Genomic DNA, 13,511 nt, shown 5'->3' with positions numbered 1-13,511 from the left:
ATGTTGTTATTATCCTCACAACAATCACCCTGTGAAGTGGGCAGGGCTGAGAGAGCTCTGAGAGAGCTGTGACTGACCCATGGTCACCCAGCTGGCTTCAAGCAGAGGAGTGGGGAATCAAACCCTGTTCACCAGATTAGAGTCCCGCCGCTCTTAAGCACTACACCAACTGGCTTCAAGTTTCAAAGTCCTGCCAGCGTTGTGCCTGAGTAAGAAGACACACAACAGCTGCAATATTCAATGCAGGGACATACCTTAATTCACTGTAAAATGACACAAAGGAGCATAAGTAGGTATAAAATGGCCTCTCTGGGCACATTGCCAGGTCAAAAACTTGACCTCTTTGTATAATGTCATGTCTGAGCTATGATTTGAAAGTCCTCTTTCAGTCTTGAGTTTCAAAATGCTTCTTGACCTGGTCTTTCTCAGAAAGCTATCTCGCTTTACAAATGATATACAGGACCAAAAAAAATCACATTAATTTTAAAAAAGTGCAATAATGAGACCTCTTTAACGGAGTTTGAAAATGTGTATCGTATTTACTGGAAGATAAAGTATGGAATTAATCTGATCCCTAAAATTTCTACAGCAGTTTTGAGGAGAATAGAATCATAGGCTTGGAAGGGACCTCCAGGGTCATCTAGTCCAACCCCCTGCACAGTGCAGGAAATTCACAACTACCTCCCCGCCACACACACACCCAGTGACCCCTGCTCCATGCCCAGAAAATGGCAAAACACTGTCAGGATCCCTAGCCAAACTGGCCTGGGGGAAATTGCTTCCTTACCCCAAGGTGGCGATTGGTACTACCCTGGGCATGTAAGAAGGGGCCACGAGAACTGATGTAACCCTTCGTGCCCTCCCTCTCATGATCTGCCCAAGGTCACAGAATCAGCATTGCTGTCAGATGGCCACCTAGCCTCTGTTTAAAAACATCCAAAGAAGGAGAGCCCACCACCTCCTGAGGAAGCCTGTTCCACTGAGGGACCGCTCTAACTGTCCGGAAGTGCTTCCTAATGTTTAGTTGAAAACCCTTTTCATTTAATTTCAACCTCTTGCTTTTGGTCCGACCTTCTGGGGCAATAGAAAAACAACTCCACACCATCCTCAATATGACAGCCCTTCAAATACTTGAAGATAGTTATATCACCTCTCAGTCGTCTCTTCTCTAGGCAAAACATACTGAGCTGCTTCAAGTAGTGTAGAAGTAGTACAGTACAGTGGTTAGAGAAGGAGAACAGCTTGGGCCTGGGGAGATACGGACTCAAATCTCCACTCAGCCATGAAGCACGCTGGGTGATCTTGACCTTGCCTTCACATTTCATCCTAACCAACTTCACAAGGTTGTTGTGAAGATAACGCTGGGAAGAGGAAAACCATATCATGAAAATATAAATGTATTAAACAGATAATGCTTGAGCTTTCTTCAGTGTTAGCATTTATGTGCCAGATTAATCTATTTCTGCTTGCCCAAGATTTAGGTGAAGTTTTAATCCACCTTTTAGTTGGTTGTTATTTTTACAGTCTAGTTCTGAATTCTGCCTGTTTCACGTTTTTATGGCTGTCATATTCTCCTCTCCCCTTTTAATGCAGTTTTATGTTGAGGTTGTTTATGTTGTTGAGGTTTTATTGGCTGTTGACTGTAGATTGGAACAGTTTTATCACTGGCAAGATAAGTTTTAGTAAATCATTTTATGATGTTACAATTTTTAATTCATATTCTTGATTGTTCTGTCTTCTATAGCTAGTTTTCTTGAGCAGGTCTCTTGAAAGCTGGCGTGCAAATTTCCTAAATTCAATCATGCGGATATTAAAAAAACAGATTTGATGATTCCTTCAAGATATACAAGTGCACAAACGAACAAGAAGATGGTCAACACTGAATTCCAATTTGAATTTTAATGGGCCAGAGCCCAGTACATCCGATGCTGTAAGAGGTGGACGCTCACTTTGCATTCATAAGAACGTAAAAGAAGCCATGTTGGATCAGGCCAATGGCCCATCCAGTCCAACACTCTGTGTCACACAGTGGCCAAAACCCAGGTGTCCTCAGGAGGTCTGCCAATGGGGAAGGGACACTAGAAGCCCTCCCACTGATTGCTCCCCCAAATGCCAAGAATACAGAGCATCACTGCCCTAGACAGAGAGTCCCATCTGTACCTTGTGGCTAATAGCCACTGATGGACCTCTGCTCCATATGTTTATCCAACCCCCTCTTGAAGCTGTCTGTGCTTGAAGCTGCCACCACCTCCTGAGGCAGTGAATTCCATGGGTTAATCACCCTTTAGGCGAAGAAGTACTTCCTTTTATCCGTTCTAACCTGACTGCTCAGCAATTTCATTGAGTGCCCACGAGTTCTTCATTTTATGTAGGTGCCTCGGCTTGGTTATAACAGGACCAAATGTAATAATGCACAATAATGTGCAAGAGGTACACTGCAATTTGAAAACTCCGTGTATATTCCAGTCTCTCCTCTGCTGTGAGGTCCCACCTGCCCTGAAACAAACTCCAGTCCAGCCTTGTATAAAGCAAATTTGTGTCTTTCAGTCTCGAGGGACAACCCTGGGGTCTGCGGGGAGGTTTCGCTGTCCGTCTTGCCGCCACGAAGTGGTCCTGGACAGGCACGGCATCTATGGCCTGCAACGGAATCTCCTGGTCGAGAATATCATAGACATCTACAAGCAGGCATCGGCCAGCGGTCCTGACAGGTTTGTTGCCTCGAAAACCCCGACTCATGAAATGTATGCTATGAAATGTAAGGGAACGCTTGTAATTTTCCAGGATTTTGAATCAGATACGTAAAGTTACTAATTCGGAATACTAGTGTCTTAAATGGGTGACTGGATAGAAGTTTTTCATCTGCGCTCACCCCCAGCACTAGAGGACCTCCCAATGAAATTAATTCGCATAGGTGTTTAGGATACAGCAATAGCCACACAATGCATAATTAACTTGTGGGATTCACTGCTGCAGGATGGGATGGTGGCCGTTCGTCTAGAGAGCCTTGAAAAGGGTTAGAGAAGGTGAAAGGAAGCCAGCAGCCACAATGAGAACCTCTATGTACAGTTGTAGTATATGTGGACACTACATGCTTAAGGTAAGAGCCCCATGTTGCAGAGTGGTACGTTGCAGTACTGCAGCCCAAGCTCTGCTCACGACCTGAGTTCGATCCTGGCGGAAGCCGGGTTCAAATAGCCGGCTCAAGGTTGACTCAGCCTTCCATCCTTCCGAGGTTGGTAAAATGAGTACCCAGTTTCCCGGGGGTAAAGTGTAGATGACTGGGGAAGGCAATGGCAAAGCACCCCATAACAAGAAATCTGCCAAGAAAACGTCGTGATGCGATGTCCTCCCATGGGTGAGCAATGACTTGGTGCTTGTACAGGGGACTACCTATACCTTTTTTTTTACATGCGTAAGGACAAGCAGTGAACGGTCCTAAATTTTGTGACCTGCTGTACATTTCTGGCATGCCAGCATCTAAAACAGGATACTGGGTTAGATGGGTCATTCGGACCGGTCCAAAAGGGTGCCCATGAAAGCCAGAGACTAACAGTATCTACCCCCTACCTGGCAATGCCCCCAATTTCTCTTTACCCAGCAAACACGTACATCCATGTTTGAGATCAAGAAGGGCTGGGTTTTAACTTGAGGTGCACATGTATGTACATATTTTTTTCCAATGTTTTTATTTCGTTGACAAATTTAAAATCTCATTAAAAAGGGAAAAAAGAAATAGAGAAAATAGAAATAGAGAAGGAGAAAAAGAAAAAGAAAGAAAGAACGGAAACTAAAGAAAAGAAACAAAAGAAAAATACATATGCAAGAAATCATTTTCAATTTTCTCTACAACACCTGTAATATCCTTACAAACATTATACTTGTAGTCTTAATACCTCAAAACATGACCTTTTTCTATATTTCCTTCCCCTTTTATTTAATTTCCCCAAATTTATCTTAGAAATCAAATCCACAAATCATTAGTTCATCTTTTCCTGTTTTACGTAGAACATCAATAAGGGGTTTCTAATTTGTTATAAATACAGACAACGTTTTATCTCTGATCAAAGCTATAAGTTTAGCCATCTCGGCTAACTCCATCATTTTCACAATCCAGTCATCTGTTGAATGCACTACAGTATTTTTCCAATTTATGTACATAATTGGAGTAAAATAGTAAAGAGTCCAGTAGCACCTTTAAGACTAACCAACTTTATTGTAGCATAAGCTTTCAAAAACCACACTTCTCTTTGTCTGATGCTGACAAGTTGGTTAGTCTTAAACAGGGGTCATTTTGTAGAAAAAGAGCTGGAGGAATTCATTAGCATAACTTATTAGCATATGCAACGCCCCTTGACATCACCGGAAATGTGTCATTAGCGTGACTTATTTGCATATGCCACACCCCCTGCCATCACCTATCCTGACTATTTGAGACCCAATCCTGGCCATTCAGGGCTGAAATTGGGCCCAAAATGGCAAAAAGGGGCTGAAAATGGCTGAAAATGAGCCCAAAACGGTCAGGATTGGGCCACTGCTGAACAGGAAAATGATCCACCACCCGTCAGAGGCCCAACCCAAGCTGAAACGGGCCCAAAATGGCCGAGAGTCAGGTGGGCGGGGCCACCTGACATGTGACCTCTTTGGGGAACTGCCAGAACTGCGTTCCTGCGCATTCCCCCTCGAAATGAGCCCTGGGCCGATTCCAGACGGCCCTCCGCATCGTGAAACGTCGCGCGTCGTCGTGCAGAAAACGTGCAAAACTCGCGCGAGAAAACGTGATATTTCGTGTTTTCTGTGCGACGACCCGCGACGTTTCGCGATGCGGAGGGCCGTCTGGAATCGGCCCTGGTCTTAAAGGTGCTACTGGACTCTTTACTATTTTGCGACTACAGACTAACACGGCTAACTCCTCTGGATAATTGGAGCGGTGAGTCTGGTGGAAGAGCAATCTCTGTTGAGTGCAAACCATGTGATGGTCTGTCCAGAACAAGGAAACCAGAACTGTGGGCCTTGTTACAAGAGGTTAAGGGAACATCTAAGAAGCTTTAGCGAAAATTCCCTCTTCCCAAAGAACTCTGAGAACTGTGGTTCTGAGAAAGGCAGCTAAGGATGCTTGGAAAGAAAACTCTCACTACTTTCCCAAGGATCCTTTGGGGGAACTGACAACAGTTAAAAAGGTGTGTGTTTGTGCATGTATGCGCGCTGTCATGTTGTGACTCTGGCAAGTGAGAGCATAGCACCAGAATAAATTGAATATTTTTATGCACAGCTTGAAAATTGCTTTAATTATCACCCTCACATTGCTACTGATTCAGCTTATCTCTGGGAATTATATAGTCCACTACTTTAAACGAAAAAAAAGGGATGTAAAAATGTGCTTCGCATTGATCAAGGCCAAGTGCAATTGTACATACCTCTTCCCAGGGCTCATTTCAAGGGGGAATGTGCAGGAACACAGTTCCAGCAGTTCCCCAAAGAGGTCACATATCAGGTGGCCCTGCCCACCTGACTCTCGGTCCATTTTGGGCCCGTTTCAGCCTGGATTGGGGCTGAAACGGCCCAGATCGGGCCTCTGATGGATGGTGGATCACTCTCCCACTCAGCAGCGGCCTGATCCTGACCATTTTGGGCCCCTTTTTGGCCATTTTCAGCCCCTTTTTGCCATTTTGGGCCCAATTTTAGCCCTGAATGGCCAGGATTGGGTCCAAAACAGCCAGGATAGGTGATGGCAGGGGGTGTGGCATATGCAAATCAGTTATGCTAATGACACACTTCCGGAGATGGCAAGGGGCATGGTATATGCTAATGAGTTATGCTAATGAGTTCCTCCAGATCTTTTTCTACGAAATGACCCCTGCATCTTCCAACAAATTGCTCAAATTAAAATGGGCTTTTCACTCATGCAAAAGTGCAGCAAAGTCTTCTACTCTTGTGGTGAGGGAACATGAGAGGAGCATAAGATGAAAATTCAGTGGACTTTGAAATGGATACTCCTATGTGATGTAGTAAAAAAGTCCAATAGCATCTTGAAGACTAACCAACTTTATTGAAGCACAAGCTTTTGAGAACCACAGCTCTCTTCGTCAGATGCAGCTGTGGTTCTCGAAAGCTTATGCTTCAATAAATTTGGCTAGTCTTAAAGGTGCTACTGAACTTTTTTTTACTCTTTTGCAACTAAAGACTAATATGGCTAACTCCTCTGAATCTATTCCTATGAGATGTGGTATCTTGGTGGAGCAGTTGTAAACGGGCTGCCTTTACAGATGTAACTAAGGAACTAAATGAAGGAACTCCTTGAGAGACTGTAAGGAAATGACGCCTCTGTGTGCCGTTAACAAGACTTTATGGGTTGGATCTAAATTTTCCATCAGCGGAACAGAACTTGCCTGTCTCCTCTTTCCCACTGCAGCCCATTAAACTCCAAGAAGTGCCGCTCTGGGGCCAGCAGGAAGTGGGAATCAGTGAAAATTACCAGTTTAGTCTGGATCTATTTAAGCTTATTTGGATATCGTTTCCTTGTAATGCATTGAATTAAAGCTGCGTTCAACTTTGCTGGCCAACCTTGGGCTAGTCTCTTTCTTTCTGTGCCCTCCTCAAGCCGCGGGCTCAGCGGTAGAACATCTGTTTTGCCTGCGGAAGGGTCCAGTTTCAATCCGGGCATTTCCAGTTAAAAGGACCAGCCAGCAGGTGATATCTTTTGCTTAGTCCTTGAAAAGGCACCGCTAGACTGAGTAGGCAATACTGTCTCTGTCTGGGTTCTGGGTTCTGGTTTCTGGCTTTTATCCAGTGTTGTACTCAAACCTGCCTTATACTGAATCAGGCCGTTTTCACACTACTTCCTCTAGCATGCAAAACTCTCAGAACGACGTGCCTTCCTGGCGCAATTTCCCGTGATAATTCTGGTTTTGTGCAATTGGGGAAGCAGTGGGGAAATGGCCTCAGTTCATCAATCCATCAAGGTCAGTATTGTCTATTCAGACTGGCACCAGCTCTCCAGGGTCTCGGGCACAGGTCTTTCACATCACCCACTGCCCATCCTTTTTAAACAGAAGAGTCCAGGGATCAAATCCTGGATGCGAAGCAAAAAGCTCTTCTACAGAGTCACAGCCCCTCCCCAAAGCTGTTCTTCCAGAATGAAGACTATTTCAGTATGGAAATAATTTTATAGCGACTGACAATGACAACCCTATGCAAAATTCCTCCAGTCTTTTGCACTGTTATTTCACCCCAAAGTACCAGGGCGATCCCCCTCTGAAATGTCAGCCGCAGTGATGAAATATTCCATGTGGCCACTAGAGGTCTCTCTGGGCTGCGTAAAGAGGGTGCTTGAGCTTAAAGACTGTGGCGGTTCTCAAAGAGGAATTTGGGGGCATCTCAGAGCCAAGCTGGAAGTGACAAATGACACTTGAATGGCAAGTGAACTCAGACTCGCATGTATTCCTCCCTGTTCACTTGCGCTCCACTCGATCACACAGCTCTCCATCCCGTGTCTGGGCTTGAACTGGTTCTATGTGCTTGAACTGGTTCTATGTGATCAAGTGGAGCGCAAGAGAACAGGGAGGAATACATGCGAGTTTGTTCACTTGCCATTCGAGTGTCATTCGTCACTTCCAGCTTGGCTCTTAGAGATAGACAGAATTATATTTCAGCAGGAGTTTCCATGAGATAGACCTTGCTTCATCAAATACAGGCCAGGCTTCAGATCTGACCTGGTGATGATGACACCAGTCCAGAAAGTAGCATTCTCACGGCATCCCGCTACGGCAGCATGGGCACAGGAGACACAAGCTAAGGTTATTTCTTCCTGCACCATTGGTGTCTGGGAGCAGAGGGAGCCCCAGGGATGAAAGAGGGGTGCAGGGCAAAGGAGGGGAGGAAGGGGGCTTGGGGCAGGTCTGCCTTCTCTTCCCACCACCAAGAGGAGCTCCAGACCCTTCTCTCCCAACCTAGGATCTTCAGCCTCATGACTAAGGTTGCCAATTCTGGCTTGGGAAATTCCTGGAGCTTTGGGAGGTGGAGCCAGGAGAGGGCCCTCCACAGGGTATAATGTCCACCCTCCAAAGCAGCCATTTCCGCCAGAGGAAATAATCCCTTTGATCGGTAGTAATTCTGTGAGATCTCCAGGGCCTAGCTGGAGGTTGGCAACTCTACCGTATGCCCCTCCCCCTTTCGCTCTGTTTTAAAGAGCTTTTTATCACCCCTGTCCTCTCTTTTTTGTTGTTGAAGGTGCAGACTGTAAGCTTAAAGTGTTTAAAGAACTGGATTGTTTTCATTTGAAAAGGGGAGGAAATTCAATGTTTTCTTTGCAGGCCCTGAAATAGGATACATGTGGGTTCCCACCACTGGGCCAAGTAGCTCCACGGCTATTTCCGGGTGCAAAAATGACATGAAGTGGGAGGGGAGGCAGAAGCTCAGAAATGGGCCCTGCATGTGCAGGGATTACGGTAACACCAGAACTCACATTTCACCATTACACAGAGTGAGGAATCCAGACACAACCTGTGTACTCCGTAGGATAGTGTGGAGCTGGGGTCAGGGTTATAATCTAAATGGGAAAAGAATTTAAGATGGGAATGCGCAATCCACGGGGAAATGGAGCAGCCAGGGATATGCAAAGATTCAAAGATCTGCTGGTGGCTGTGGGCACTTCACCCCCCTGTCTTATAAATTCCAGTGGGCAACTGTGCAGCAAAAATAGAAAGGAGTCTTGTGGCACCGTAAAGACTAATACGTTGATTGAAGCAACAGTTTTCATGGCCTCCTTTAGTTTTTCCAATAGGCTTATATTTATTGTCATTCTGCATAACAAACCCTCTTTCAAGACAGAGAAAGCTGCAAAAGATTACTTTGCAGAGATGCTGAGAGACAACTGTTGGGGAAAACTTTTATTACCTCTGGTTGTTGTGGGTTTTCCGGGCTGTATAGCCGTGGTCTTGGCATTGTAGTTCCTGATGTTTCGCCAGCAGCTGTGACTGGCATCTTCAGAGGTGTAGCACCAAAAGACAGAGATCTCTCAGTGTCACAGTGTGGAGAAGATGTTGGCAGGTAATTTATATCTACTCAGGAAGGTGGGTTTGGGCTGAGTCGTCCTGTAAGAGTTTCCCAGGGTGTGGAATGCTAATGGAGGGAGGCTTCATTGAATCCTGAGGAGGTTCTTTTGCATATGGATTGGTACTTGATATGCTAATCTTCTCTGCAGGGCTATTGTAGGATGTATTTTGTTAGCCTGGTGTTTTTCAGGACTGAAAACCATGCTCTATTCATTCTTAAAGTCTCTTCTTTCCTGTTGAAATTGTGCTTATGCTTATGAATTTCAATGGCTTCCCTGTGCAATCTGACGAAGTAGTTGGAAGTGTTGCCCAGTATTTTAGTGTCCTGGAATAAGATACTGTGCCCTGTTTGAGTTAGGCTATGTTCAGCCCCTGCTGATTTTTCAGGTTGTCCAAGTCTGCAGTGTCTTTCATGTTCTTTTATTCTTGTCTGGATGCTACGCTTTGTGGTCCCGATGTAAACTTGTCTACAGCTGCAGGGTATACGGTATACTCCTGCAGAGGTGAGGGGGTCTCTACTGTCTTTTGCTGATCGTAGCATCTGTTGTATTTTTCTGGTGGGTCTGAATACTGTTTGTAGGTTATGCTTTTTCATAAGTTTTCCCATCTGATCAGTGATTCCTTTGATTACCTCTGTAATCAAAGTGATTCCTTTTATTACCTCTGTTTGCCAATTACGACGAGGTCCCCGACACTGAGAGATCTCTGTCTTTTGGTGCTACACCTCTGAAGATGCCAGCCACAGCTGCTGGCGAAACGTCAGGAACTACAATGCCAAGACCACGGCAATACAGCCCGGAAAACCCACAACAGCCATCCTTCTCCGGCCATGAAAGCCTTCGACAATACATCGAGGTCCCCATTCTCTCCTTGTCTGAATAATAAATCAAGGCTTCAAACTTGGTGATCTTAGAAGCAGAAAAGGTTTATTATGAGAAGTTCTCAAATATGCCTGATGCACATGCTATTACAGCACGGTGCATGCTAAAAAACAAGCGGCACTTACATTTTTATACCATCACACAGGCATGATGTAAGGAAACAACAATTGCTTACAGTATGGAGGATTATTACAAGAATATATAAACAATCAAGGAATGTCTCATGATGTTCGGAACATGATAGATTGACAGGTCAAGATTATGTTTCCTTTCAGGTCATGTAACATAAACTATACTATCAGAAAGACTCCATGGTTATCTCTACACTGCTGAGAAAGAACATATCCAAGGCTGAGAACAGGGCAGGAAGGAAACCTATGTAGCCTTCATTTGTTCTCAGAGTATAAACTGACTGTACACAGCAAGGCCTTCGTGTTATTACAACCCAAATACAAAATGGAATGAGGGGTGATGAGCACACAGGGAGAAGAGTTCTTTAGCCCATTTAGACCATACTTATAGAAAACAGTAGAGCACCCCCAAAATTCCCTAACAATAACTTTGTGGATGCTTCCTTGACCCAACAATTTCAAAGGGTAAAAATTGCTCTGAGACTTGGGGAATTAAGTTGCAGTAATGTGTCTCCCTGGTTCTGTACTAATGCCATTAGCAGGACTACGACAAATTAAGTGCCCGGTGACTGTTGGTATCCAAGACACTGAGCCTGGTGACTAGTCTCTGGGTGGTTTTCTGGAGAGGTCAGGAAGCAGCCGGGCTTCGCTGCCTCCCTGGCTTCCAGAAAATCTTCTTGGTCAGTTCCTAAAGCTTGTCTCTTTCTACCCCCAGCAGTGTACTGAATGAATGATGGGGAGGGGGCAATTTCTTCATTAGATGTTCCCTTAACTTGGACAGAATTGGACTGAAAAAATGTCTATTATGTGGCTAAAAAATCCATGCTGCGTCATTTAGATTTCCACTGCCAGTCAGAGTAGACAATTCTGATGTTGCCAGAGCAATGACCTGATGCAATATAAAGCAGCAAAATAGAAAAGAGTCCAGTAGCACCTTTAAGACTAACGAACTTTACTGTAGCATAAGCTTTCGAGAACCACAGCTCTCTTCGTCAGATGCATTAGAACTGTGGTTCTCGAAAGCTTATGCTACAGTAAAGTTGGTTAGTCTTGAAGGTGCTACTGGACTCTTTTCTATTTTGCTACTACAGACTAGCATAGCTGACTCCTCTGGATCTAATATAAAACAGCTTAATGACTTCATCCAAGGTGCCCAAAGACTGCTGGTTTTTCTGTTAGTGATTTATGGGGCACATTTATGGGGCACACAACTGACCCAATTTTCTTCCAGTTTACAAAGCATTCCTGCCCAGTCGCTTGGAGGCAATTCTAACCTGCCACAGGTGAGTTGACCCAGATCTGGATTTCCTGGAATTTTGTTTTGGTGCACTCCCCTACTGAAAAATCTATAACTCCCAGAATTGCTGATGGTCAGAATTGTCAGGCTGGAGGCCAGTTTTGTTCACCTGACTTGTTGCAAAGCTGATTGTACCTTTTATATCCATTTTCCTTTTGTGTCCCCCCTCCCAATCAGGCCTCTGTTAAAAACTGAGCATCCCACCTGTGAAGAACACGAGGATGAAAAAATCAACATCTATTGTGTGACATGTGGGGTCCCTACCTGCTCCCTATGCAAAGTTTTTGGGGAGCATAAGGAATGTGAAGTTGCGCCCCTCTCGGACATCTACATGAAACAGAAGGTTGGTCCATCCCTGCTTGCGTCAGCTTACAAGTGTGCCTGGGCTTCTGTGTTTGCCGTTTATTTTATTGATATCCCCTTCCTCTACACTGCTCTGGTTAGACCTCACCTAGAGTATTGTGTTCAGTTTGGGGCACCACAATTTAAGAAGAACATAGACAAGCTGGAACGTGTCCAGAGGAGGGCAACAAAGATGGTGAGGGGTCTGGAGACCAAGTCCTCTGAGGAAAGGTTGAAGGAGCTCGGAATGTATAGCCTGGAGAGGAGACGCGACTGAGAGGTGATACGATAACCATCTTCAAGTACTTGAAGGGCTGTCATATAGAGGATGGTGTGGAGTTGTTTTCCGCTGCCCCAGAAGGTCGGACCAGAACCAGCGGCTTGAAATTAAATCAAGAGTTTTCGGCTAAACATTAGGAAGAACTTCCTGACAGAGTGGTCCCTTAGAGCTTCCTCGGGAGGTGGTAGGCTCTCCTTCTTTGGAGGGTTTTAAGCAGAGGCTAGGTGGCCATCTGACAGCAAAGCTGATTCTGTGAACCTGAGCAGATCATGGGGGGCAGGGCAGGAAGGGCTGCACCAGGGCTTAGTTCTTGTGGCCCCTTCTTACATGCCCAGGATAATGCCAATCGCCACCTTGGGATGAGGTAGTGATTTCCCCCTGGCCAGTTTGGCCAGGGATCCTGGAGGTGTTTTGCCATCTTCTGGGCATGGTGCAGGGGTCACTAGGTGTGGGTGTGGGAGAGGTAACTGCGAATTTCCTGCACTGTGCAGGGGGTTGGACTAGATGACCCTGGAGGTCCCTTCCAACCCTATGATTCTATGACTCCTACTTTCATGGACTGCAAGCCAAAGTCTGTAAGGTTCCCAAGAGGTGTCCCATTGAGGGACTGATCCAGAGGCTGGGATGCATGGGCCACTAATTTCATCCAGCAGGGCTGCTCTTCCGTTCTTAAGCTTCATATAGCGAGAGTCCCATTTATATTCCATTTTATAATGACCAGTTTGAGGGTGGGGGAAGATAGCCCCCAGAACCGGTCCTCCCGGTGGCATCAGGGGAGCTAAAAAAAGTGGTGATACCAGCAGTGAATAAGTCTTTTCCCCCCTCAAGACAGAGCTGACGGACGGGATCGGAGCTCTCGTGGCTGCCAATGACAGAATCCAAGTTTACATCAACGGTTTGCAAGGAACATGCCGAAACATTGAGGTAGGAGGCTTAGAAGTACCTGGGGAAATCCTGGGAGTGTCTTCTGGGACGCATCTTGTTCTTGTTACCTTTCTTCTTCGTAAGTAGTGAAAGAAAGCTCTTATTTCTTAACTCACTTAACTCTCACGTCTTGCTTCGCTTCCCCTTTTAACAGCACCTCCTTTTCTGGGCTGATTATACTATGCCGGACTAAACGGAGAGGATAGACTAAATAAGTAAGGGTTTATTATAACTTCCCAAGTTTCCAGCCAGTCTTGTCCTGCTTATCTTGCTTACTTGTCAAGGACAAAGGTGATAAAAGTCCGCAGCTCTTCAATAGTTTCAGTATAAAGCGGAGAGCCTGGATCTGGTGCTACTGCCTCTACGCTGCCACGAAATGTTAGGACATGTTATTTTTGAATGCAGCCTGTACCAAAATATTAGGGAAACTCTGGTTATGGCTATTGTTAATTCCTACCCTGGTTACCGCAGAACGATATACATCTGTCAATTATGCTTGCAGGTGATGATTTAAAAGCTGACTAGGATGGTGGCCAAATTTGGTTGGTTGGATTACCGAAGTGGGAAGAGACAAAGAAACACAGATAGGGTCATTTGATCTTAACA

At 45.3% G+C, this 13,511-nt stretch overlaps 1 protein-coding gene across 3 annotated transcripts in view; it reads left to right on the top strand.

Moving 5' to 3' along the window:
- Window positions 1-13,511, top strand: part of LOC129331397 (tripartite motif-containing protein 54-like) — a 60,006-nt gene that overhangs the window by 7,844 nt on the left and 38,651 nt on the right. For all 3 annotated transcript variants that reach the window (XM_054981935.1, XM_054981933.1, XM_054981934.1), the window contains exons 2-4: window positions 2,548-2,708; window positions 11,537-11,702; window positions 12,810-12,905. In XM_054981935.1, the coding sequence (XP_054837910.1) occupies window positions 2,548-2,708; window positions 11,537-11,702; window positions 12,810-12,905 (423 nt within the window). The remainder of the gene's footprint in view (window positions 1-2,547; window positions 2,709-11,536; window positions 11,703-12,809; window positions 12,906-13,511) is intronic.

The sequence above is a fragment of the Eublepharis macularius genome, chromosome 5 (genome assembly GCF_028583425.1).
Source record: "Eublepharis macularius isolate TG4126 chromosome 5, MPM_Emac_v1.0, whole genome shotgun sequence".
NCBI classification, from domain to species: domain Eukaryota; kingdom Metazoa; phylum Chordata; class Lepidosauria; order Squamata; family Eublepharidae; genus Eublepharis; species Eublepharis macularius.
The sequence above is the reverse complement of the archived record's forward strand: the minus strand, read 5'-3'. Positions and strand labels throughout refer to the sequence as shown.